Source organism: Apteryx rowi, unplaced genomic scaffold (assembly GCF_003343035.1).
Source record: "Apteryx rowi isolate R43461 unplaced genomic scaffold, aptRow1 scaffold_320, whole genome shotgun sequence".
NCBI lineage: Eukaryota > Metazoa > Chordata > Aves > Apterygiformes > Apterygidae > Apteryx > Apteryx rowi.
The window spans coordinates 218,279-244,511 of record NW_020449642.1 but is presented as its reverse complement, the minus strand read 5'-3'; the positions used below and the strand labels follow the sequence as shown (position 1 = coordinate 244,511).

Sequence of the window (26,233 nt, the reverse complement as noted above, 5' to 3'; positions counted from 1 at the left end):
TGCAGATTCCTCATCTCACTCTGCCTTTACTGCAAAAGGCATCAATAGAGGAACATGCCACCTTCTGGCTCCRCAGCAGAGATAAGCTAACAAGATCTTTCAGCAGCTAGCACATACCAAGGCAATAAAACACACAGACTCATTGGTTTACAGAAGTTTATTGTTCATTAAAGAAGCCTTTGTGCAAAAAAAAAAAAATCAAGACAATGTTCTTTTATAAAGCAACCACATATTTCCCAACACACATTACTCAAGCAGGTCAGGTGCAACATTCCACAGGAAGTGAGAAAACTAAAGAGATTCCCTGCATCAGCATAGGGCTTCCCCAATTCATCTTGCCCCAAAGGTTGCTAACATGAGTTGTTCGATACTAAAACCCAGGAAAATTGAAACTTTGCGAACCTGTAAGAGCAAGGGTCAGTTCCACCCCCCCCCACCCCGCAAACCCATGCTAAAGAACRCTATCCTGTTTAAGATATTGAAGACCATACTACACGGTGTGGTGTAACACTACCTGTACCTCTAGGGCAACAATGCTAAAGAGAGCCCATTGCCTATCTAGCATATCTACCCTGATTAGGACATACCGCTGGAACCACTGCACAAACCTGCCAAGACAGAAAGTTTCAGGTTTTACATCTTTAGGGAACTTTAAAAGCAATGAGCACTTTAGAGTTCTGTACAAATACAAACAGAAAAGACAAATCAGTGTTGATATCTGTCAACACTGCCCAGGCATTTAGTATGTACAAGTAACAAAGCTGCAATTGAGTGGTTTTCAGTTAAACGCCATGAAAATTAGTTTGCTTGTTCCTAAAGCATTACTAGAGCTCCCGCCTCACCCAAGACACCACACAGTTAGAAGCGATCACCGGCACCTTTCTGAATGGGACTGGAATTTTCAAAGCTCCACCTCTGCCCACTGTGTCCTTTCCAAAGGTCTTTTCAGAGCTACTTCGGGGGCTGTATTTTGGGGGTTAACTTGTTCAGAATTACACACTTCCCACGGGTAAGGGCTACACAGTCCACAGGAAGCCACAGAAGCATGATTCTTACTGCCCTCCCCTACCTCAAGGGCCTGACTTGTTCTCTGGGTAGCAGCCTGCCATGACAGTCTTCTGTAATTGGGCTTCTTGTTCTACGCTCAGCAATGCACAGGCGTGAAGACATGCTCAGGCACTGCCAACAATTCAAGACCTCATTTTGCTAGGCTTATGTAAGCCTTGAGTTCCCGGGCATCTTTCCACTACTTTAATAGCCAAGTTTGTACAGTAAGAGGTTCTAGTATAGGAAGAGTCACAACTCTAAGATAGACAGTCTGTGCAACACAAAATAGAAGTTAGGGCCATTTTAGTGGGATGCTTTCTACTGCACATGTGTAAAGGTGGGTTGTCAGGTATGCAATAAAGCTGTCAGGCACCTACTACAGTACATTAGCAAGCAGAGACTGATGGTGACTTAGATGCATTCCCATTACTGTTTGGAAACTCTGGAAAAAGTTACACTTGAAACTATTCAAAAGGATGAGTGTCAGTTTGAATGGATGGCAGTAGTGGAACCTGCTAGCAAACCTCAGCTCCTCTGAAGTTTTAGGACTGAAATATGCTGACAGAAAACAAAGCAAGGAAAGAAATGGCAGTTTACAATACAGCCATTTTCCATGCATGCTGCCTTTTATACTGAACTCACTTTGACATACGCACAGACCCTAGTGTCTTCCCCAACTCATGTTTTACAAATCAGCCCTTTCTACCTCCCTATCACCAGGCTGGCTGCATGTAGGAAGCTGCAAGACTAAGCAGAATTGAGCTGAGACAAGACAAAAGGGAGCCATTCCCTAACTATGTCAACATGCCTCAGAAGTCTCTACAGGGCCCGACAGTGGAACACCTGTGTTTAGACCAAGCGGTCCAAGGAAAGAAAAAGACACAATCCAAATGTGGACTGAGGGTTTCCTTAGCTACAATAACACCACAAGTCCTAAGTGTGGTCACTCAAATGCAAGTGTACTTTACGTACCAGTTACTTTGAAAGTTGCTGGGCACAAAGTCCCCTCCTGCATTTGTAAAGCTTTGAGAATTCCAGCCGAAGGGAGTCAGGGACTCACATTACCCCTTAGAGTTCCCCTACAGTTACACAGAAAATTAATATTCCAGGCAGATGTTAAAAATGCAAAGCATGTAATCTTCCAAATGCTGACTACAGAAAGACACTTGAAAGTTTAGTCACTGTCTTGTTCTTTTCTTTAATTAAAAAATAGCCTTATCTCATTTTATCTTCTCTGCCATTCTCAGCACCTAAAAACACTTCAGTCTACCAATTAAAATCTACAACACTGACTATTTTTAGGAGCATAATGAGTTAAACTGTACAATCAGAAATATCTTTAAGTGAACAATGAAGATCTGATCCTTCAACAGCAGCACTGCTACAGAAAAGTTACAATAAAGGAACTTGAAGGTCAAATTGTTAATGAGGCAGAGGAGGGACACTGGAGATACAGCTCTCCACCAGCCTCAGCCCACGTTTTCAGGCGTCACAGCAAACTTTCAGAACTGGAAATACTTCTTCTAGTTCCACACATGACGTTTGCAGTGATCCACAGCCTAAAGGGAGAGAAATAGGATACATGATGGGGGGAAAAAAGCTCATTTGCAAACAGGAGTGCACCTGTCTACACCATTCAACACCTTATTCTGAGCCAAGGTTTTTGGAAGCAAGTCTGTTTTTTCTCCCTTAAAATAAAGGATTCAAGAGAAGACTAATGAATAACTTATTTCTTCCCAGAAGTTTCAGGGAAGAATGTTGATGACCCTTAACCATTAAGGACTGCACCTTGGCAAAGAACACAGCCAACAGCACTATCAAAAGCAAATTAAGAGCCTGATCAGAGGCCATGGCATGTTCTGTCAGTTGCTGAACAGAAGACTAAATATACAGCTCATTTTGTACCTCACTAGGGATTCTGAAATGCTGGCAGAGGGGTAGGGAATAGGAGTAAAGGTGAGAGGAAGCAGTCTGCTCTAAGGAAGCTAAGGGCTAGGAAAAGCCTCTAGTCAAACTCAAGTAATCATCTCTAGCTAGTATCCACTTTTTTGAAAGGGGAATTCATCCACTTTAGGAGTGTGCTGTAGAAGCAGAAGAGTCTGAAGTGGTATCAAAGGGATCTGAAGGAAAATCCTGCTTTACTTACATTGCACTGAGCAGCAGTCTCCATGTTCTTACACCAGTAACCTGGACCCCAGACACAAGCATCATCCCCTAGGAGAGGCTGTTTAGCTGATGCACAGACTCCTAGTTTCTGTGAGAAGAACAGCAGCAAAGTCAGCATCTTTTTATTTGCACCAAGAGAACTCAATTCCAGCCTTTTATCTGAGCTTGCACCTGATCAGCTACTTCCTGAGCATGGGAACACAAAGACAACACCACAGTATTCTCAGGAGCTCCCACAATAGTGTGCTCAGCTGCTCACTACAGTCATACTTGCAACTGAACAAGCAGATTTGAAACAGGAAGACAGGATGAAAAGTTAAGTTACCACAACTGCTTTTTCATATTAAGTTTTGAGAAATTGACAGCTTCTGGAAGGGGAGCCTTTCCAGTGAGTGTAATTTTAACTTCATCAGGTTCAGGGCATGCTGTACCTTGACACTGACCTTTAACAGTGGATAGCCACTGGCAGCTCTTGTCCTCTGTCCTTGCTTGCACAAGGCCAGCTGGCAGAGAGCTGCCCATTCATTATGCCTGAGACCTTGCACAACTGAATTTGCTCCAAGCATTCAGACAGCATGCTAATTTTTATTCTAGCAGAGTCTGCATAAGGCATACAGAAAAAGAGGCAGGACCGTATCAGAGCCCATACCGAATGAAACCAAGCATGATACTCACAGTGCAGACAAAAGTGGGATCCATCATCTGTGCCAGGAGTTGCACAACCACTGGTTCATACTGCTCCACAAACTGAACACACTGCAACAAAACACAGGTTGAGAGATTCTTCTGTTAAAGGCAGAAAAGATTAGAGGAGGATACAGCCTTGTGCCATCAGGCCTGTACACTATCCTTGAAAACACTCCAAACAGGCTTGAGCTCTGCAGATCAAGGACTCAGTACTGCACTAACCATGACTAGATCACCTAGCTGTTTCTGTCTACAGACATAGTAGTGTTTATGACTATGTTCAGGAGGGGCAAAAGAACCAAGTAGGACAGGTTTTAATTTACAAAGCTTTGTCTTGGATGTTTGAAGACCACTGCCACCTCAGAGAAAAGCACGCAAGCTGGAGACAAACATCCTGAACAAGACAGCAGCGAAGTGGTAATACCTCTTCAGCTTTAGCACAATTACTGTTAACTTCAGAACAGGCAGCAGCAGTGTTAACTCCACCCATCAGCAACCATCGGCCCTCTAGTGGAGAGGAGCTCCGAAGTGCAGAAAGATGTCAGCATTCTCAGCAGAGGCTAATGGCACTGATTAATAAATGAACCACAGCTACAAACCACCTCACAGCAGTCAGCAGGAATAACTGTTTCATTGCCACTTATAAGCCTGTATATTGTATGCCTACTAAACTCAAGTAGTTGCCTCTTGCTGGTACTCAGCAGCCATCTAATAAGACTTCCAGGTAAATCTTGATAGCAACAGCCTAGCAGGTGTTACCTTTTGCTATCTCCCTGGAATTATGCCAGCATACTTCCAATTACTTTGTTAATCCCCTGAACAGGATCAGTGCTAAGAAAAAACCCTTCAGCAGTTCCCACACACTGTTCTCAGAGGATTTCCAGGCAAACCATTACTGACTGCAAATTAGCACAATTCAGTCAGCTGAGTCAGGTCCTTGAAAGTCTATCTATTCAAAGGAGTGCCAACCCTTAAACGATGGGGAATGTCAAAACCTAACCCCCTGCACTCCAAACTCCTGCCAGCCTCTAGCAGGAGAGATTCCTTCAGCTCTGGTCTGCATTATGCTGACTATTTTTATACTAAGCAGCATGAGGTAGTGCTCGCTAGCTTTTCCAATACTCTGCAACATGTCATCTGTTAGTAGCCCACCCATTTTTGGCCAGAAGGCAGGCCCATGTGGTCATTTGACTGGCCTCCAATCAAGCCTGCCCCTGCCTTCTGTTCTACTGCACATGAAGCTCCTACCCTTTGCTCCTAACTAGGAAGAGAGAAACCCTAGGAAGGATCAGGTTGCTGAACAGAGGTCAGCCTCAGCTGCACCTGTGGCCAATTTGACTGCCTTGGTCTCTACCAAATTCTACTTTGCAGGATGAAACAGCTCTGGCTGGAGACAACCAAATAAAGATCTCTTATGAATATCTGGACATTTATAGCAGAATTAAAGACACTTTAGAGAGAATGACCTAGAAGTACTATGTACACAGATTATCAGGTGAAACAGAGTGAGGTAGCCATAACCGTCATTGTGGGATCTATATAAATCAAACAAAACAGGGATAGCTCCAGATGATCACAAGTTAACATTGCTTTTTAGCCTGCCCTCTGCACAGGTGCTTTACCTGGTCACTGACAGATTCTGGTAGGAAGTGGCAGACTTTTTCCAATAGAGCCTCAATTTCAGCTGTTGTGGCATTCTTCTCTAGTTCTTTGTCTGCATAAGCTACTACCATCTTGCAAACATCACAGAAGCCATCTGCAGGTTTCACTAAAACTGAGAAGAAACACACTTGTGTAGTTCCCCCAAGTGAAAGAAAGGAGGCAACATCAAGCTAAACAGACTAAGGCATGGGTCCTTGACAGAAGATATAATCACAGGTGAACTAGCTCATTTGGCAACACCACTGATTCCACATTACCAACCTGGCTGAGGAGGCTTGCTGGTTACACAGCACTTCAGCATAACACACACAGTTTCAGGATTTGTTGCTTCCAGAAGCATATCAATCACAGCCTGGCCATAGACATCTATGAAGTCTTTGCACTGGTCTTTGACRCTTGCTGGGAACAGGTAACAGATCATCTCCATTTCGTGTACAATCTCCTCCTGGAGCATAATGAAGGATGCATGGCAAATGAGGAAGCAGAAATCCAACTCAATTTTAGGTACATTTGCTTACTTATTTGTCCTGCCCAAGGAGGGCAGGAATCTCACTTGCATGAAAACTAGTAAATGAACTACCTTCCACCTCCAAAGCAGCAATAACACAGCATCATTCTAGCCAAAGCTTTGAAAGAGTTACTGTTTTCACCCTTTACACACCTCTGTCTTGTTGCTCTCCAAAAGGCCAGTCACTTCCTTCACCATGGTCTCACATATTTCACACACAGAAAATGTTTTCTCTTGAACCGATGTTTTCTAAGTATTACAGAATAAAGATAGTATTTATACAAAACAGTAAGTCAACACTTGACCACATCTGACATGGACAACTAAGTTTCTAACAGCATTTAAGTTCAGATGCAGCAKGATATCTCCTTTACCTAGCTAGTCAGTTTGAGCTGAATTCAAAAGATCACAGAAGCCAAAAGCCTCAAAGATCTCAGTAAAATACCTTTGTGAATGAGCAGTATTTTGTACAGTTAAGACCCCTTGGTCATTTAAGGAAGGGAGCCGAATCCTGTAGACATGGAGAAGTAAGCATCCCCACAGCGGCTAAAGTGAAGCGAAATAGGAAGTGTTTTGTTTCTTGGGGGTTTTGTTTGTTTTTTACTAGTTGAAGACTAAATGAGTTGAGAGCTTCACTGCTTGCACAAAAAGCCTAGAAGTAGAGGGACTTGAAGGAGATTCCATTCAGAGTCTGTTAATCAGAAGTTAAAACTGTCCTCAAAAAAGGCTTTTTTTGAAAAAAACTTGGCACAATTCTCAACCCAAAGGCCATGGGAAGCTAAGGTGCTTTGTGGACTCTGACCACACTCATGTACATGCACTGCTGTCCTATTTAAAGGGATTGAATGATAACTCCAAATATCAAGCAAAACCCAAATTCAGCAAGAGTTTTGCCCTCCAAGTTAAAAGGGCTGCTATACTTCAATGCTAAAACAAGAGTTCTATTTTAATCCTGAAGTGATACCTTATAGCTTTGGTTTGACATAAGCTCTGCTATTCTAGCAAATTAGTCAGCTCTTCTACCTCACAGAAGAGCCTCAGGAACAGAAAGAGACCAAGATTGTGTGGTTTGGATTATTCTACACACAAGTATTTTTCTGCTTCATCTAGTTTATTACAGCAAAGCAGTAAGGACCACAAAGCTGTTGAGAGTACTAAGAAGGCCATCTTACCTCCACAGTTTCCATTTTTACTTCATGAACCACTTGAGCCGGCACTAGTGTCTGAAGAGGAACAGATTTCAAGGAAGGACAGAACCCAACCATGGCACAAATGTCCTTTGGTTGCTGGAAAGAAACGCATAATCAGTTAAAGTGTCTAGATGACTCTTTGCCCTTTCTATGGAGCCTGTGTGAGGGCAAAGAGAATAGAGACCATAGCTTTAAAAGGTTCCATCACAACCTATGTTTCAAGACTAATTCTATTTCAAGTATTGTGAAAGCATTTGATATTGTTATAGGTAAGACAGCTACCAGGTGAAATTTCCAGTTTTGTTAAGCAACTTTAGGAAGAGGTTAGGACACATCCATTAAAAATCCACCTACCATGAGCTAGCACAGTATGAAAGCCCTTCACAAAGGAGTTGACTTAAAAACCACCAGACAGGCCACCACCATCACATCACACCTGCATCTGTGAAGTGACTCCCCCCCTGCCACAAAGCCTTAAGTTACCATACAGAAGATGCTAATTATCCTGACTTCAGAGGTCACCCAGGATGTAAAAGAAATGCCTAGAAGAGAATTCTCATCCACAAACTACCTTCTCTAAAGCACGCAATAAGGTTACTTTTATGCAATCAGTAACACACATCCCTGCATAATTACTGATCACAGCCTATAAGAAAGAGAAGTTAACCATATAAAAAAATAACCCTACAGGAACCCCCTTCTCTACAAGGGTCTACAGAAGTATTTTGARTGTTCTCACATGTAAGAGAAAAAGCAGCAAAACAAAGCCTTTCAAAGGGCTTTGAATCCTTCTCAAATGTTTTTGAAAATTACATTACTAAATACAGAAAATAAGTGCTGAACACACAAGGCAGACAAACTACTGCAAGAGGCTGCATTATACCTGCACGAAGTGAGAAAGACTGCACAGAGCAAATGCATAAAACTTGAGTTTCCCCTTAGAAAGGCTGTTTAAGCTAAGAGTTATTTCAGTCCTACAGACAAAAGATCACACTCCACCCTGTCACTATGGCATCAAGCTGCATACAGCAGAGGCTTATGTGTTTATGTATCATGCCATAACCTCATGCACAGGCAAAAGCAGTATCTCAAAGATACAGCACTGCTTCAGACTACTTCAGGCAGTACCTTTAAGTCAAGCCCTTTGGTTCATGCATTGTAATAAGCATTTCCAGATATTAATGCTACAGCAACACCACATACACACGTTCTCTCACAGAGAGATGACAGACACAAGGTCCCCCAAGACCATTTTAATTAAAAGCCCGAATAGCTCTAGGAAGCAGGAGTCTAAAGGCCTCCTCCATCCTCTTTAATTCATATACTCTGAACATCTATACCACCAACCTAGTTTTAAAGGTCACCCAACAGGAGAGCCAGGGACAGCTTCACTCAAGCCCTTTTGACCCCAAACTTAAAACCAGAAGCTGACAGGAGCCACTGGCATACATTTTCTACACCTTTCTTATATGAAGGTAAGCATATTTTCTGCTCCACTGGCCAAGTCATAATCAAGCTTAAATCTTAGTATCACACAAACTGGTGTCTGGAGCTGGAAATAGGACTGAGCCACTGAAGGAAGTCTCTTGTTCTTTCCCTGTTTTAATCCCATAAATATCCCTTGTATCTGTCAAAACTGAGTACAGTCACACCATGTACACAACTAATAGCAAGTTAACTACAAGCCCTTTAACAGAAAAGCAAGGCATCACCACAGGCAAGTTGCTCACCTACCTGATCCTTCTGTTGACAGAGGAGATTGGAGACAGAAAGATAGGAGAAATTAAAGATAAGTTAAGAAAAAAGCATTTGAACCACATATACTCTTTTCATGAAGATGGAATATGATGTGGTCCCCACCCCAAAGATCTACTACTTAAACTTTGGCAGTGCTAGAGCAACTCATCACATTTAACTGCACAGTGCTAACCAGCATGATTTATTTCAAGCTACTAAAGCATCCTGCGTAAGTCTGCCTCCAAAGAGTTCAAAGGACACTTAGCCAATGCAAGGTATGGTCTTACTCCATTGCTATGTTCAAAACTGGAAACCAACTCTTGTTGGAATAAAGATACGCATTTCCTCCCCAACTGCATATGAACAGATTTAAGCAGCCTTTAGGAACTGAAAACAAAGGCCACTGGTCAAATTCAGGCAACCAAATCATACAGGAAGTAATTCAAATCCTGTACGTACTATTTTGGAGGCAAGTGTTCAAGTCAGCCATGCACTCTATAYGTTAATTCACCAATAACTTGCTACATTACTTGGAAAAACTCAGAACTGYATCCTTTAAGGAAAAGTTTACCTTTTAAATGGCTTTGAGATCTCCAGATAAAAAAAGCACTACAGCAGTGGTCAGAGGCAAAATATACTTATATTGCTGCACAAGACCAAAACTGATGCTACTCACTTTCCACTGCTCCTATCAAAAGCCCAGAAAGCAGCAGACTTGAGTTAGCAACTCCAGAGAAGTGAGGTTTAGGCTGACTTCCAATTACCACATTCTCTCTAACACTTACTTGGACCAAGTTTGTCAACTATGACAGAGTCCAACTCTAACATGCTTAGGTAGTATTTTGAGGATAAAAGTGAATTAAGTACAAGACTGAGATAGAGTAYAGAAGAATGTACATAATGATTCTTTTACTGTGTCTTAAAGGACTAGAGTCTTTTGCACTGTTAAAGTGGTTGTGAGAAAAAAGTGCTAAAGTACACATCCTGAGACCAAATCTATTATCTGATTAAATGCCAAGTTCATAGAATTAATACATAGACCAAGAGCACTCCCCAGAGCTTTATTGTAAAAAATAGGTGTTTGTTTCCAAATAAGTTAGCTACACAAAGTAATATTTGCTGTCAGTTCACTTTTTTGCATTCTGATGATCTTACCATGTGCATCATCATTTGGATAGCCAAGTCAGAATATTCAGAGATATAATTCTTGCACTGCAGGAAGGGGGAAAGAAAATATTGCTGTAAATAAAGTCAYTTCAGCTGTACAGTTAAAGTTTTCCTTATACTTTTCAAAGTATTAATTTAGCTGTCCTGCTAAGTAACTATGCTGTTGCCTTCTAGGACTTGCCTCAAACATAACATGGCATTTCATGTTACTCAAGCATTGCACACAAGCTACTTATCTCATGAGTCCTTCTCTTCCTCTCAGTGCACTCCCCCTCAACAATACTACCACATTACCTTGGCAGGTCATTTTTAATGACAGRTGCCTTTAAGGGCTAGCAGCAACTTAAAGCTTTCTTCCACCCCAACACTCATTCTCTCTCACCTCCCCCTGCTACTTTTTGACCAGAAAGTGTTGAACCATTACACTGTGCAACATATCCTACATGYTATAGTTCTCCTTTGTTTTATTAAATAGAATTACATTGAGAGGACTAAGGCACAAGCTATTTTACATCCCTGCATAGGGACAGATCTTTTATTAAAGATAGCTTACCATATCAGACATTCCAGGTCCCAAGCGGTCACACTCATCCTTGGCATGAGCCACTAACGACTTCACAAAAGATGAGTTTGTCCTCACAGCTTCTTGAAGATCAGTAACTAGCTGAATGCAGTCTTTGCATACATCTCCAGTCCCCTGGGCAAAGAGTGAAAGGAAACAAATTCACAAATCTTTGCATAGCTCATTTGGAAGCACAGTTACTACTAAGTTTTAAAAGCTATTTTAGTTAAGTAAACACTTTCATAAATACTTGTAGAAGGCTTAAAAAGCCAAGCTAATAGGAAAAGAAACAAGCTATTGGTATGTGTTGGTATGCACACCAGCCACTAGATGGGGATGAGGTACCTACTCAGCTCTGAAACCCAAGATAACTGTTAAGATACCAAATCTTCAAAATCCCTTGGTTTTATTACAGAAGGAAGCTTCTACATTTGTGACAGATCCATGTGCTCCATGCAGATAGAGAATACTGCACAACAGTATTCTCTACCCACTCAACTGTTTCACTTCAGACCCAAGCTTACCATCAAGACTCAGCCTAMACCTGCAGGTTGTCTCATCTATTCCCCTCTGCCAGCTTTTCAGTTCTTTTCCCATCCAGTTTGTCACCTCTGAMTTCAGAGACAAGCGCTTCCTCTGAAGGACACAGCCAAGACATTAATTAGGATGCAGGAGAATCCTTTGAGTACTGATGCCAAAGTTGCTCTTGAAAGAAATTGTTTCCAGTAAGACCTGCTTGACYACCAGTTGTGGATGGGAACAGCCCAGAACAAGACTTGTCTTAGTAGACCACAGTTGTTAATTCAAGGTTATGTCTACAGTCTATAGTGGCTGCAGCTATCRTCTTATTTAGCTTTAAACACATAGGCTAGGAAAAAGGTAGCAGTCTATAYGCAGCAGCACAAAATTCACCATTGGACAGTCACTAAAGTGAAATGTGTCAGCTTAATCTGAGTCCAGTAAGACAATCCCTTACCAATAATCATCAATAAGCTTTTACACAAAGGAGCACTAAAGCTCTGGAACAGAAAATATCACTCTTGCACACTAACACTACAACACCCTCACCTTGGACTCTTCCTTGGGTTTGTCCTGAGGGTAGAGGAGAAGAGGCACATTAGCCATGAATGGAGATGCCAGTTCAGAGAAGTCCAGCTCTGGTATCTTATTGGACTGGAGCTGTTTCTGAAGTTTCATTGCTGCAAGGTGCTTCTGAAGGGACTGGCACAATGAGAGGGCACTGCATACCACTTCAGGTTTATCCTAAGGAAGATAAGAGATACAAAAGTGTCATCAATCTAGCACTTTATGTATGACATTTAGAGACAGTCATTCAGCTTTAGAAACTGACACGAAGTGAGTTTCACAGCAAGGAAGTAGTCTTCATGTTTTAACTGGTTTCCTCAGAATCCCCAGCGTTCATCTTCATGAACCATTAACAGAACTTTAAAATATTTACTGCAGCAACTTTCAGATATCTAAAGCAGTTTTTTGGTGATTCCACAGGTTTATCTGAAGCATTAAACAATTGTTCTTTCCCTGTAAACCAAGAAAAGAGAAGACAGCCTATGGATCCTCTGCTTGTAAAATAAAGGCAAGTCTTGTTTAGTGGCTTACAAGAATTGACAAATTTAATTGCAATACTAGTTATCAATACAGGATGAAAGGATCATACGCAGTCTTATTGAAGAGAAACTCAGGCATCAACAGGGGCACAGTTTCCAACAATTTGTAAGTGTTGAAGTTATCTACTTACTAGCTCTTCTTTGATCATATCCATGATAACTGGTAGGTAGGAGTCCACAATTTCTTTGCACTCAGAGACAAGGCCTTGGTCAGGAAGAAACTCACATGTCTTTTCCAAGTAAGAGCTGATCTCTTCCTGTAAGAGAAAGTAGGTCATAGACAATATATACATCAGAAGAGCTCTTTCCATTCTCAAAAGGCATGACACAAAGCCCAGAAAAGCCCCTGGRCTCAGGTAGGTCAAGACAGTTGGCAAGCAAAAACAGAATGAGGTTTCACATTATAGGTCTATTTTCTCTAGTCCCTGGACCTTTGGCAAGACACTGCCAAAATCAAAACAAGAAATACTTCTTGCAAGGCCTGGACAATGCAGTCCTATTAGCATGTACCATTTAAATGCAAGAAGAGGTGGAAGTTATGGGCTAGTGGGACAGATTTGTTTACACCAAGTGCTCTGGGTTCACAAAAGAACAAGGGGAGAAAGTCATTCAACTAAAATAAAGTCCACTTTACCTTATGTAATCATCCACTTCTAGAGATGGATGTATCCTACCTTTTAGGATCAATGGCCCACTGGCACAAGAACAATTGAACTAAACATTTAATCACAGATGTGTTACAGATGGATAGCTCTAGAATTTGCCAGTCTGGACTGAACTAGGCTGTTTAAAAGCTTTATCCTATGTATTTTGGCTCCTTTCAACATTCACTGTTTAAATTTGGTAAACAGAGATTACTCTTCTACCCCCTCTGCTTGAGATCTTGTGACAAGGAAGCCAACTACCACCTTTGAACAAAGAAAGGGGAGCTCTGCTTACCTCTGTGCCATTGTCCTTCAAAACCTTGCCAGCCACTGTTACAAGTTCTTTACACAAGTCACAGGGGATACTGTTCTAGGGAGAGAAATAGAGGGTTACTCTCGGACAGAATCAAGCACATCTGAATGTAGCGTCCAAATAAGAATGGGGAGGATGAGGATCACTAAGAAATAAAGYGAAAGAAGAAATATTGGCTGAAGCTGCAGGAGGGAGGGGGGAAGCTATTTCAAGCATGTCCACCTCCAATTTCTTCAGTAAATCAACAGAAAATGAGAAATCAGGCATGCTGCCACTTGCTTCTTTCACCTAACCCCACACCTACAAAGTTTAACAGCTTGTCACGTGCAACCTGAAGTACATTGCCCTGAGAAGCCTTCTCCTGAACCTGCTTTACCTTGCTCTTTGAAGCATCCAGATTTCCAAAATTCCGGGACAAAATTAAGAAACAATTCATATGAATCTAAGTATTTTGTGCAAAGCAGAACTTGCAGCAGAGTACAGAATTCAAACTTGCAGCCCAGAAGAGGACTAAAYACAACTTCCCCCCCTAAAAGCACCAGAAATTGAAAAGTTCCTATGCTTCCAGTATATGTGAACTTGGATAACAGCCTCATACATTTTAATTGTGCTCTGCCAATCTAACATAAGCTCCTTCCCCTGCTTTTCTCTAGGCAGAGATGCAGCAAAGTTGATTGCATCTATTAAAMACATTTTCCCTAGAAGCTGTGAAACCATACAGCAAACTACAGCTACATCTAGTAAAGGAGCACTTGCATTTAGTACAAACATGACTTAAAGTCATGTTAAATGCAATGACTGTGCCCTTTTATTCATGATTTAGCATACACTGTATCTTGTGGAATATTAACTCATAGGAAAGACTGAAAATACTTAAAAAACTATTTTTATTGTAATATCAGTGCGGTGTGGCTCAGTGTAAGAATAAGAAAAGGTTCCGAGTTAGRAGTCTTTCAGAGGACTGAATCTGAAAAACCACTAGCTCCATTCCACATACTGCTCAGTAATTGCAAAACAGGTCATAGGAGCAGTCAGCAGACAAGTTGTGCAAGGTAAGAGAAGTGGAAAGCAAGCTTTAGCATCTAAATTAAGGCACAGGAACCAAGGCGTAGTCAGATGTAGCACTTAACTCTGATCAGAGCCTTGGAAATCTTCATTAGCATATGGAAACCAGCTACCCRAACCAGACTGAAAGAAGTTTCAGTAGTTGATACTTACTACAGTAGGCTTGCTCCAGACAGTCTGCTGACAGTGTTTCACAGCTCCACATTGTGATGCTGTCCGAAGGCTCTGACACCATACCTCAGGACCCTTCACACAATCCTTCTGCCACAGAAGGGGGCTTGCCACAGCTGCCAAGGAAAAAAGAATTCAACTGCACATTTGAATGATTTCCATTCCAAAGTAAACAGGGTAATGCAATATGGTATAATTATTGCCTTTCCATTATGCCACTTAGATTTAGTAACATAAGCACATTTCCATCCAGCAATCTCTACCCTGAAATGTTAGCATGAGTCCAAAGAAAACATAACCAAAGAACTCCAGAAAAAACAAGCAGTTGAACTTTGCTACAGAAGTACCTGAGCCTCACCACCTTAGCAGTGCATTCCCCTACCATCCACCTTTGGCAAAACAGTATGCTTAAGGTGAAGAACGCATGTTACCAGATGTCATGAAACAAACTGCTCCTTGCAGAAGTCCACACCTCAGACCTGATTCCAGAAGATACAACACCCCTGCTCTCACCCTACTGTCCTCACAGTCACCAACTGACCCAGCAGTCACACCTAGTTTGGCAGAGTCATCTGTACACCCTCTCCTAGCTGATCCACCTTTTTCCCCTCACACATCAGCTGAGAGCAAGGAAACGATTTGATTACAAGCCCCAATACATTGCATGAAGGACATAAGAGCCATATACAGATTGAAGCAGTTTGTAAACAAAGTTTCAAGAAAGTCAAAGCGAAAGAGGGGCAGAAAGCAAAGTGAGATATTTTAACCAAATAATTTTTAAAGCAGTTGAACATATTTAGACTGTTTCCTCTTTGTTAGTTCTTCAGCTGTGTACAGAAAGCTTGAGACACAACTGGAGAACAAGCTCTAGTTTTTGACAGCAGCAGTCTCCTGCTGTTAGATCCTTAACTAATATAAAATTACCTAGTGTTATTTGAACATGCTATTCATTCATGCAAGACATCTTAAAGACAGGTTATTCAAGTACACCAGAAGGATCACTTTCCTTTGAAAGCCACTTATGAACAGATGCCTATATCTAGAACATTTTATTGGCTCATATCCCCTTTCCCTTCAAAAGGCTCCAAGACGACAAGGCTGGCATYACCTTAAATATTGATCTTAAGGTAATATCAAAATTCACAAAACTTGTGTTCTTGCCAAGCCTTAGTCTCCCTTTATAAACTCTCCAGCTTTCAACCTCTTTTCCGGCACCTCTGCTCCAACACAAGAATAGGAGTGTTTACTTGAAGTGCCTACAAGAGCTGTGATTACAAAGATTCAAGTCATCCATATCCTCCAGAGAAGCAGGCTACAGGAGAATTTAACATGCAAGACCTACATTACCTCCCACACCAAAAATTGTCTTGCACCCAATGAAGTTTAGAAGTAAAACACAAGCTACTACTCATGGACAGCCCTAAGAAACTGTGAGGAATCTGCACTATTAGTAATAGGACAAGTCCAAGCTATGTTTTTTTCATGCCGGTTCACGAAGGCCCCTGGAAGAGAAACCCAACTTTCCCCGATTTTCTAAAGCCATTTTGTCAGCAAGCAGGCTGAGTCTGTTCAGCAGTCTCTCTTAGGGTTGTACTAACCAATGAAGAAACAACTTCCAACCCAGTAACCAGAGACACCTCTCAAATCCTACAGCAGACAGGCTCAAATGAACTCCACTGTGGTCTAAGTTGATGAGGCACCGCTGTCAGAGTTTTGCCTGTTCAAATTTTGCTAGTTATATAGCTGCCATTTAGGAACCATTATTTTGATATCAATGCTGTTTACACATCTCAATGTTGTAAAAGCATATTATCTAAATTTAGAAACAGGAATTAAGCTTTTTGATTCTTATGAAGTTCCAGTGAGGTTATGACAGAGGAATAGTCACTTTTCTATTTCCTGCCTCTTGGTTCTAAACRATTAGACAATCAATTTAATGGCCAAATTACCAGTGCATCTCTTAGGCAGAAAGAAACTATACATCAGTTAGAGCAAGATAAACACAGCATAATAGATGTAGATTCTGTAGTTTTCAGCTGATTTAAGGCCTGTTACTGAATCTCATGAAGAAATGACCCATTCGTTTTAAGAAAATGTGCTCTGCAAACTTAATCTTCCACACAAAAGCAAGTTTACCACTTGCCCTCCCCCAGAGGGAAACTAGATTATTCTTTAGCAAGATATCACACTAGGACTGCTTGTAAAAACCATATGAGTCAAACTTCAAAATCTGTAAGAGTGCATGGTCACAAAATATTTATAGACAGCCTGCTCTAAGTTAGAGTATTGTCCTGGAAGTAGCAAGAATTAAAAAAATGAAATTTCAAAGTCAGACTTAAACTGGTCAGCTCTGGCAAGATGACAATAAGCAAGTATACACTCCAAGTTGGAGAAAAGTTTTCTCCTATTCAGACTCTGGTATTGGAACACTGGTAAGAAGTTCCTTAAGGTAGAGTCAGGTTTGGCTTGACTTAACTAGTTGGAAACCCTGTTTGAAAAGCACAGGTAGTAACCCATGGTTTTAGTTCCAGAAATCAAGAGAATTACACATCCTCTCCAGTTTGAAACCACAGAACAAGACTCCTGAAAAGTTAGCTCAATAGGTTAACTGTTTGATATAACAGGCCATTAAAAAAGAAATCAAACTAAGGAGTTCAGAGCAACTTACACTGGTTTGATCTAACTCTTCAATAGCTTTCTGCTCTTGGTTGGCTTTTGTTAATACAAGTCTGTCACTGCCTAAACTGAAAGCTCCATTCCAGCTTCTGCAGAGTGTCTAACAGCTAGTCCTGTTCCTTCTTCCACATTGCTTCTGATCTGGTCATTACAGGTACAGGACAGAAGAAATACTATGCTTTAAATGCATGTTTATCAGCTTTCTTTGCTGCACATCTTTAAAATTAAGTTCCATGCTGTTTGGCTTCTGTATCAAACATGAGTGCTGCAACAGAGTAGCCACTAATGCTCTGTTTTGCCAGGATACAGCAAGCAATACAGGCAGGACAGCAGGGTTTAAGGTTATGACACTACGGCAGAAGATAACTGAAGAGTGATGCAGCAGTCTGATACTGCAGTCTGATACCCTCTGAGGTGTAGAGTGAGAGCACAGGTTGCAGATGATTCTGTTCCAGGCACAAAGAAAAAAGGCTTAATATTAGAAGGATTCATTTCTATTAGTACATTAACTACTTTATGCCTCTAATTCCCTTGTTTTCCCAGCATCGGAAGTCTCACCATCACAGAAAAGAGCAAGTTCTCAGATACTAGAATTGACATACAGAGCCACATTCTGCTCAAAGCACTGCTGCAGGCCACACAGCCAACTTCACATTTGAGGATAATGCCACTAACAGCATCTGCAATCCTCAACAGCTGAGTGCAGCCACAAGAAGCTTGGAAAGAACATGAAACCAACAGAAGCCATGAAGTACAAGAAGCCTCAAGCACATTACTTGTTTATAAGCCAGAGAAGATTGAAAACCAGCTTTCAGATGCACAAAGACTCCCCCAAACACCTCCCTACCAGTATTATTTCAAGTCCTCACTCCTGAATACAACAGCAGAGCAAAAGGAAGTGCTAGTATACCTACATGGTTTTTCTGTCAAAGCAGCCAACAGATTCAGGAAACCTGACCAATGCAAAGAAGAGTACTTCATCCACAGAAAATGGGATATTGATGAACGAAAGTATCCTTTCAGCTTTAAAGGACATTGGGGAAGTTTCTTCCTTCTGAGAAAATAACTTTATATTTGATACTTTCATCAATACAGATCTTTCTGGTCAAATGGTAGCTAGGTAAATTCATTCTTTAGGGGCACACATCACTCACATTCGAGCTATATATGAGCAGCTATAGAACAAAGATTACATGTACTAAGCATGGCTTTTTCCCCCTCCCATCCTCCACAGTGACTTTTAGTTAAGTTTGCATTGTTCTATAACACACCAAAAGTGTTATATAACAACTTCTAAAATAAAAAGGTGCATATTCACTACAACATTATCCACCCTCCCTTTCTGAATGTCCAGGAAGGGAAACAAAGGCAAAAGCTCTGCATTAATTCAGATTTTGCAGATTCAGAAAACAGCCTTCAATCCTTTACTGCTCACACTACTTCTTCCTCAACTTATTCTTCCATTTCATTTTGGAGACAGTATTTTCCTTCATGTTTTAACTCATGTTAAAACAGAAGGAAAGTTGTCAGCAAAGCATGTTAAGACTGTTGGTTCACAGAAGAACGAATGGTTTGTAGTTTGGAACAGTTATCTTGCCTGTTCCCTTAAAATCATCTCTCCTGCAAGAAGGGTGAAGTCTCAGCATGGTATTTCACATCCCCTGCACAGCAAGACACCAAGAGAAAACAAAGCACTGTCGGTTACCTCACAACTCTTAATGCTTGCTGGATAACTAAGACAGTAATCCCACTGGGTTTTCTCTGGCATCCCTTTATTTTATGTATTGTTCTTTACCTACTTAAGGTCATCCATTTTAAAATAGATCTCTCCTTTCCCTGTAGATTAGCTCTCCAGTCACATGTCATGTCCACCCAAACCTGCCCCCCTCCCCAAAGTTCTTAAAAGCTGCTATTTTTAGTGTGCCAAACAAGTTTATCTGAAGGCTAGGGTGTTTCAGCACTCCTTTTGATTGTGTTTTCCCCTCCGTGACCTACTTCAGACCTGGTTTATTTGATTTTAGAAGGAACTTTTACTCCACCAAGCATTTCCTAATATATTAAGCAGTGAAAGACAATGGAGGAGGACGGAGAATGAGACATGGAAATACCATTCACATACCAAATGAAAAGGCTTTCAGATCTTAATTTCCTAACCTTTCTGGTTTTCTAGCCAGGCTGATGATCCAGAGCCACCCTAAGGTCCTGGCAGACACTTAGTTTCTTGAAACCAAAGTGAGAGTCATACTTACTGTGACCTCCGATGGTTATGTCTATTCTGGCAGATGACTACCCATCTGTCAAGCACTGCCTCAGAAACAGCCTGAAGCCCGACAACAAAATCAAAATACTCCAGAAGCTGAAGGTTAACAGCAGAACAGGAAGAGACTCCTTTGCTTGGAGGCCCAGGTCAGTAGCCTAACCCTGTTAGAACACAATCAATATAGTCCTGGACAAATTAACTTGTAGCTGGCAAGAAAAGGAACAGGCTATTTGTTCCAGTGAGTTGGGCAAATCTGGGAGATTACCTGGAATGCTATCAACTCTTAAGTCTTCATGACGGAATTGATTTGTTCCTAGTATTATACTAGCATTTACCAGGAGAAAGGCTTTTTTCCCAGGTTTGTCTCCACTTGACAATGTTAAACATTATCTCCCAAAAACACCCAGAGGCCACATGACTATCAGTCTACTCCATTCTGGGCTCAGTCAGTTACTGACTTTTCCCATTTCCTTCAAGAGCTGTAAATGCAAAGTGTGTTCACATTTAAAAAGTTGAGTGGGATCACTTCTCTTCACCAAATCTTACAAAGTGTCAACAAGTCAAGGAGCAACCTCAAGTTATCTGAAGAGCTGGGTACTCCAAAGCCTCCCTGGAGAGGGAGTGAGTTTAAGTGACATTTTACAAGTTGTAACCCTATCACATGCTAATAACACCCTAAATTCTATTACGCTTTTGAATTAGTGAGACAGTAAAATGACCACAGTATCTGTGAGAATGCAGGCAGTTTGGGGAGAGGAGGAAGGAAGAACAGATGAAATCTGGCTAGATGTCATTGGTATTCTAGATGCCAGTTAAAAATCAGGGTCTTCCTGTCCAACATCCACTGATAAAATAATCAGGCTCAAAATACTTGTAACTAGTGCAATTCACAAGTGATTACTTTTGAGTTAAGCCCATAACTAGGCTTTTCCTCAAAGTGGCAAGTGCACTCACATTCTGGTACATTACCTCTGCTGTAAAACTCTGTTCATACCTCAAATGCTTCCTTGTTTCCCTCACCAGAGGATAGGCATGGTATGAGGAGCAGTTTTGTGTACATATAAGCAATCGCAACAAAATTAATGATAGCAGAGCAGTAAGATCAGCTCTTTACTACTGAAGTACTACCTTTACTAACTTCTGGGAAATTTTTATTCCCTAACACTTGCACAAGAGAAGGCAGCATTGCAAGAATGCCATTTTCCAAAGCTTAAAAGGAAATGCTTTGCTGACTGCTGTAGGACTACTAAAGCTACCAAAAATAAGCATCAGTGTTCCAATGGCTTTGAATACCACTTTAGTTAGCGGGGATCACTATTAAGTCACAGAACCAAACTACTTTTAATGAAAGAGCTCCAACAGGTTCAGTTAAGAATCAAAATCTGAAACAACATAAAGTCAAATCGTGCCTGCATATTAACCAGCCATGCCTTAATTTACTGGCTAGTGGCATAAGTTGTCACAGTTCCTATAAAGGATGCAAGAGACCCAGAGTTTCCCCATTGACCAGAGGTTGCCAGGCAGTGACCTCTGCCCGAGATTCTTCTGACAGTCTGGAAGAGACATTTGGACATTCTGCAAGGGCATCCGGTAGTTGTCAGGAGAAAGAAGTCCCACAGAGTATGTTAAGTTATTCCCTAGAATTGAGAAGCATTTTTGCCTGCAGAAATATGCCTAAGTGTTTTGAACATGCATCCTTTCCATCCCCATTCCTTCTGGGTTTTTCTTTTTCCCCTCCTTAGGGAAAGGAGGCATTTCATGCCAGTGCCTGTAGAAATTCTGTATTCAACATTCCCTTTACCCCAGGTACATTCACACCACAAAGAACTGAAAAGCCTGCTCATTTTATTCAGAGAGCCATATCTACAAGACAAAGTTCTGATCATTGATCACAGGTTACACTACAGTCCAAGCACAGAGCATGTTAAGTCCAATGACATCCAAAGACTCCAGAAAACAGCATGGCAGTTGAAGACACTCCAGGAAGCAACAAAGCCTCAGGAGCAACACTACTTTTCACACCACCAGAGCAGCACCTCAGTGCAGAATGAAAGACACCAGACATGGAACATACCTTGACAGGAAGTTCCTTTAGGAAAAGGAAGTACATTAAACCACTGCAGCCGAACAGAGACAAAGTACACCAGAGGGATGAAAAGGACCATTTCAAAGACTAACTTCCATGAGGATAGCAGTTACCTATGGGAGACCCTGGAAATGACAAACTATGGTGCAAGAGGTGAAAGAGTGACCTACCCAGGAAGGCAGTGATGAAGCAGTTGACAGCAGAAGAGAATGAAAATGCTTAATCTGTGAATACTAATAGCTTGCATCCCAGTGTGAGCATGGTCAAAGGATTTTAAACTGTTACATTTAGAAAGAGTAAACCTTGAAATCTTGCAAGATTTACTCAGCATCTCCAAGAAAAATCTCTCTACAGACTTTTCCAGTCTGTAGACTAGTTTTTAACAAAAAGTCAGAGTAAGAAGCACAAACTTGAGTCTCCTCTTCACTCCAAGAGGAGAAATATTAATATCTGAAATTAAATGTTGCTCTGTGGCCCAGTAAACATAGACAAGCATTATCTTAAAACGAATGCACATCACACAAAGGACTACAAAAGTGCCCCTTAACTTACAGTAGGGGGTCTTAAATCTTAATGGCAAGAAATCAATTACCACAAACTGCTACACAAAGGAGAAAAAAGAATTCTTGCTTTTGTCATGTGGTTCTAAGGCACTGTCCCAAAACCTGCTTTGAAGAATCAGATCAACCATAAGACACCAAAACAAAAATTTACTGACAGCCAGCAGTAGCAGGTTCTATTTCCCTACTGATACAAAGTAAAAAGCTTTCAGTCTGTCAGATTAAATCCCCCTGCTTCAGACAGCAGAGTCCATCCTCCTGGAGAACTCCCACTAACATGAGTCACCTGATGAATGCGGTTTAGTTTTTGTTGACAAGCTTCTATTCACTCTTTTGTTCCACCATCCAGGACTTTTCTTAGAGATTCCCAGGGCTATTCATAACTTGTTTTGGTATCGTTAATAGCACAAACTGAAACTGCAAAAAGGCTACATGAATTTAAATAGTTCTGCAGAAGGAATTACACATTTCACTTAGTAGCCATGAATATGTGGAGCAGTTTGTTCAGTTCCTTTAGAAGGAAAGGAATTCTACTTCTCTTTTGCAAAGAACAGGTTTACACACAAGTCACATTTTAACAGCATACTTATCAAAGCACCATTTTCTTGTGGTGGTTTTAAGACACCTCTCATACCCACAGCATCTTATGTTATTCCTCTAAGAAAACAAGGATACAATTTTTTTAAGATAAAGTCTCCCCCACCCCCATCCCCCACTTCATCTACAGTAAACGGCTGCACAGGCATAGCTTTTGTTAGAAACCACATTCCTAACCAGAACAAGCCTGTAAACTTCTGATCTTAGCCCAAGCTCAGTTATCTGCCTTTTACACCTTCCTCCTCCAAAAACTTAAAACCAGACAGACTAACTCAGCCTTCAGTTTCTGCCTTTTTTGCTGGATGTTCTTGCCTATGTTTACTAGAAGAATTATACATTAGACTAAAATTCAGGGAACAAGGAAGATTAAGCCTATTTTAGGAGGAACAAAAAAGGCCATCAAGCTTTCTACTTCTCCACTCAAGCTAACTTATTTTCTCCTGGTAAAATAAGAAAAATATTTCCAGCTCAGAGTAACTGCTGTTACAGCTAGGCACCCAGCCTTTCTTTTCTCCTGGTGTCAAATACCAGCAATAATCACAGAGCATATCAGTAGTCCTGAGGTCCAACAAGAACTCTATGCCCTGCTTTATTTCCACAGTTTCTCCTTTAAAGGAAAGATGTACAGGAACACTGTAAGTAGGTCAACCCTAGTCAGCCAAGTAACTATTAAGCTACAACAGGAATTGCTAGATTTTGATGCAGCTAATTTGTTAACTTGGTAGAAGAAATCAGTATTCTGGGTGTCACAGCAAAACCTAAAGGAAGAACTGCATGATGCTATCATAGGCAAGTCAAATAGCTGTCATAACAGAACTTGGGGAAAAAGAAACAGATGTTTGTGTTAAAACAGTGACTTCCTAGAGACAGACAGGCCTAACAAGTCTTCTGCTATGCTCAGCTGCTACACATGCATTTAACCAGTAGACCAAGTTAACTCTCATTGCTAAACTGGTTTCTCATTATAATTTCCTTAAATGCACCAATGTGAAACTTGGAACACTTCACGACAAATCCTTTTTATTTTTAAGCACAACACTACACCTACTTTAGTGACTCAGAAACAATATCAATAAAAATAACTGATGGCACTTCAGTGTGGACAAGAAACAGAAATCATACTATTAAAGCAAATAAGCAGGGTGAAAGATGACATTCATTTTCTTGCTTCCAGGCCAAGATTCTTCGTTGAATTATCAATATATAAGCACATTAAAACAGTACTTCCTTAAGTACTGCAGTATTGACCAACTGCACACCATCTTAGGCATTACTTACTGTTCTCTGCCAAGTGGTTATTCCTATGCTTTTTAAACACCTAGTCTGGTTCTTCTCTGGTTGACTTGCATGAAGCATGGGGGTGTTAAACTCTTGAGCAAAGAAGCTGTGCACTTACAAGCCCCTTAAAAGAAAATTCTCAGAAAGCCAGGTAAATCAGCCTGTCACCTGCTATCAGACCTTTACCTTGGGTGTTTCTGGTGATTAACTCTATACCATGAAGTTAAGGAAGACACTCTTCTAGTCAGTCCATGTCCATTTCTGTAGCCCCATCTAGTTACTGCAGAGTATAAAATACAAACATTGTCTTTTCTAACTTCTAGGCATAAAGCTGATGATAGGAGTAGCAGTTACCCTTCCCTGCCCCTAGCATTTTCACCTCAGCAACAACCAGCAAGGCAGCTAACAGCAACAGAATAGTTATCCATTTGGTGCAGGAGACTCAGAAAGTGAGACTGCTAAAAGCATAAAATAGAAGACTATCTCCCACCATCTGAAAGCAGCTTAACACCTTGCTATCCTCGAAATGGCAAAGATCAGCCAGAGGCTCTATAGCAGCTGCTGGAAGAAGAAAATACGGTTTCCACCAATTGTCCTTACTTTGATCTAAAGGAGGTCATATTCATTTATGAATCGGAAATGCATATTAAAAAAATCTAGTGTTCCTGCTGACACAGTGCCATCCTTAATAAGTCATTTTTCTACAAGTAGTGGAAAAGGCAGGTTTCTCCCACGAACTTCTTCCTACTCGATGTGTTTGACTGTTGTTCTCGGGCGACTTTTCCTGAAGTCAGCTCTTTCGGCCCTACAGAAGCACACAACCACCCTGCAGAAGCCCTTAAGAGTCTCGTTCATTCTTTCCACCTACCCCAACAGCGCCTGTGCCGCAGTACAGCAGCCAGGCACAGCAACCCGCTGCGCAAGAGCGGCACACGGTGCCCCCGCGGAACCGTTAAGCGTGAAATGCAGTTGCACCACAGCCACTCCCGGCGCGGCAGCGCTGCGGCCGCGGGGCCGGACGGGCGCTCCCGGGGGAGGCGGCTCGCCAGCCCTCCCCCCTCCTTATCTCGGCCTCCTTCCCAAGGGCTTTTGGCAGCCGGGCCCGGAGTGACACAGCACGGCGCGCACCGCGCCGGCGGGCCCCGGGCGCTACGAGACGAGAAAGGCCATTCCGGGCGACGGCTGCGCCACCGCCCTCCCCGCAGGGCCGCCGGAGGCCGCCCCAAGGAGGCGGGCGGGCCCCGCGGCCCGGTGGAGCCGCCACCGCGGGCCGCCGCGCACCGACCCCGGCCCCACCGGGCCGCCGTTGCCAGGCAACGCCGCCAGACCCTCGGGGGTGGGGGGCGCGGCTACGGGTGCCGAGAAGGGGAGAAGCAGCAGGGAGCCGCCCCGGCGGAGGAGGAAGGGGGGGGGGGGGGGGCGGTCGCTTACCGGCCGCCAGGAGCCCGAGGAGGCAGAGCAGCCACCGCGCCATTGTCCCCCGCGCCCCGTCTGCAATGCGGAGCGTCAGCTGATCCCCCGCTCTATAAAGCCTGCGCCCGGAGGCACTGCGCAGGCGCGGGCTCCTCGCCGCCTCCCTCCGGCGCATGCGCATGCGCCGGGGCAAGGGCGCGGGCTCCTCCACCCCCGCCGCAGCTTGCTCCGCGCATGCTCCCTCGGCCTCCGCGTCTCCTGACACTGATTCAGCGGCGCCGCGGGGGTGGGAGGGGGTGGGGCGCAGGCGGGCAGGGCCGCGCGCGCCGCCGGAGGCCGTTACGGTGCCCGCCGCTGCAGAGCCTCGCGCCGTAACGGTCGCCGCGCCGTAACGGTCGGCGCCCTCTGTTACTGCGTGGGGAGGCGGGGGCCAGGCAGCCTCCTGCTCCCGGCTAGCTGTCCCTGGGGGCTCTTGCAAAGGGGCCCAAGGAAAGGCTAGCTACGAGTACAATTAAGGTCTCACCTGCCCTGATAACTCCCCACCTCCTCCTCCTCCTCCTGCCACCTCCCTTGCGCTCATCTGACCCATCCCTGCGCTCATTCAGCCCGCTGGAACAACAAACTAGTTCAGAAAAGAAACGCGATAGTTTTGTACCGGATCGGCAAACAAAACAAGCTCAGCTGAGGGCCAGCACTGGTGCCTCGCAGACCCGCTGGGACCGCGCAGAGCTGTGGCACCAGCTCGCGTATTCTGTTAAACCCATACGTGGGGCTCTCTGCGGCTTGATGGCAGGTCCGGAGGAGCTCTGTGCTTCTCAC

General features: G+C 42.7%; 1 protein-coding gene across 3 annotated transcripts; it reads right to left on the bottom strand.

Moving 5' to 3' along the window:
- Window positions 1–141: 141 nt before the first annotated feature.
- Window positions 142–25,542, bottom strand: PSAP (prosaposin). 3 transcript variants are annotated; one of them, XM_026071042.1, is made up of 16 exons: window positions 25,433–25,542; window positions 14,527–14,660; window positions 13,291–13,365; window positions 12,483–12,608; window positions 11,795–11,989; window positions 10,718–10,861; window positions 10,153–10,209; window positions 8,995–9,003; window positions 7,832–7,906; window positions 7,243–7,356; window positions 6,224–6,319; window positions 5,824–6,007; window positions 5,523–5,674; window positions 3,889–3,969; window positions 3,194–3,301; window positions 142–2,606 (listed from the first exon to the last, which is right to left on the bottom strand). In XM_026071042.1, the coding sequence occupies exons 1-16, from the start codon at window positions 25,473–25,475 to the stop codon at window positions 2,571–2,573; spliced, it is 1,629 nt and encodes a 542-aa protein (XP_025926827.1). In that variant the 5' UTR covers window positions 25,476–25,542; the 3' UTR covers window positions 142–2,570. The 3 variants fall into 3 exon arrangements, with proteins under 3 accessions (XP_025926827.1, XP_025926825.1, XP_025926826.1); XM_026071040.1 differs by lacking the exon at window positions 7,832–7,906; XM_026071041.1 differs by lacking the exons at window positions 7,832–7,906; window positions 8,995–9,003 and having other exon boundaries at window positions 2,032–2,606.
- Between the last annotated feature and the right edge of the window lie 691 nt (window positions 25,543–26,233).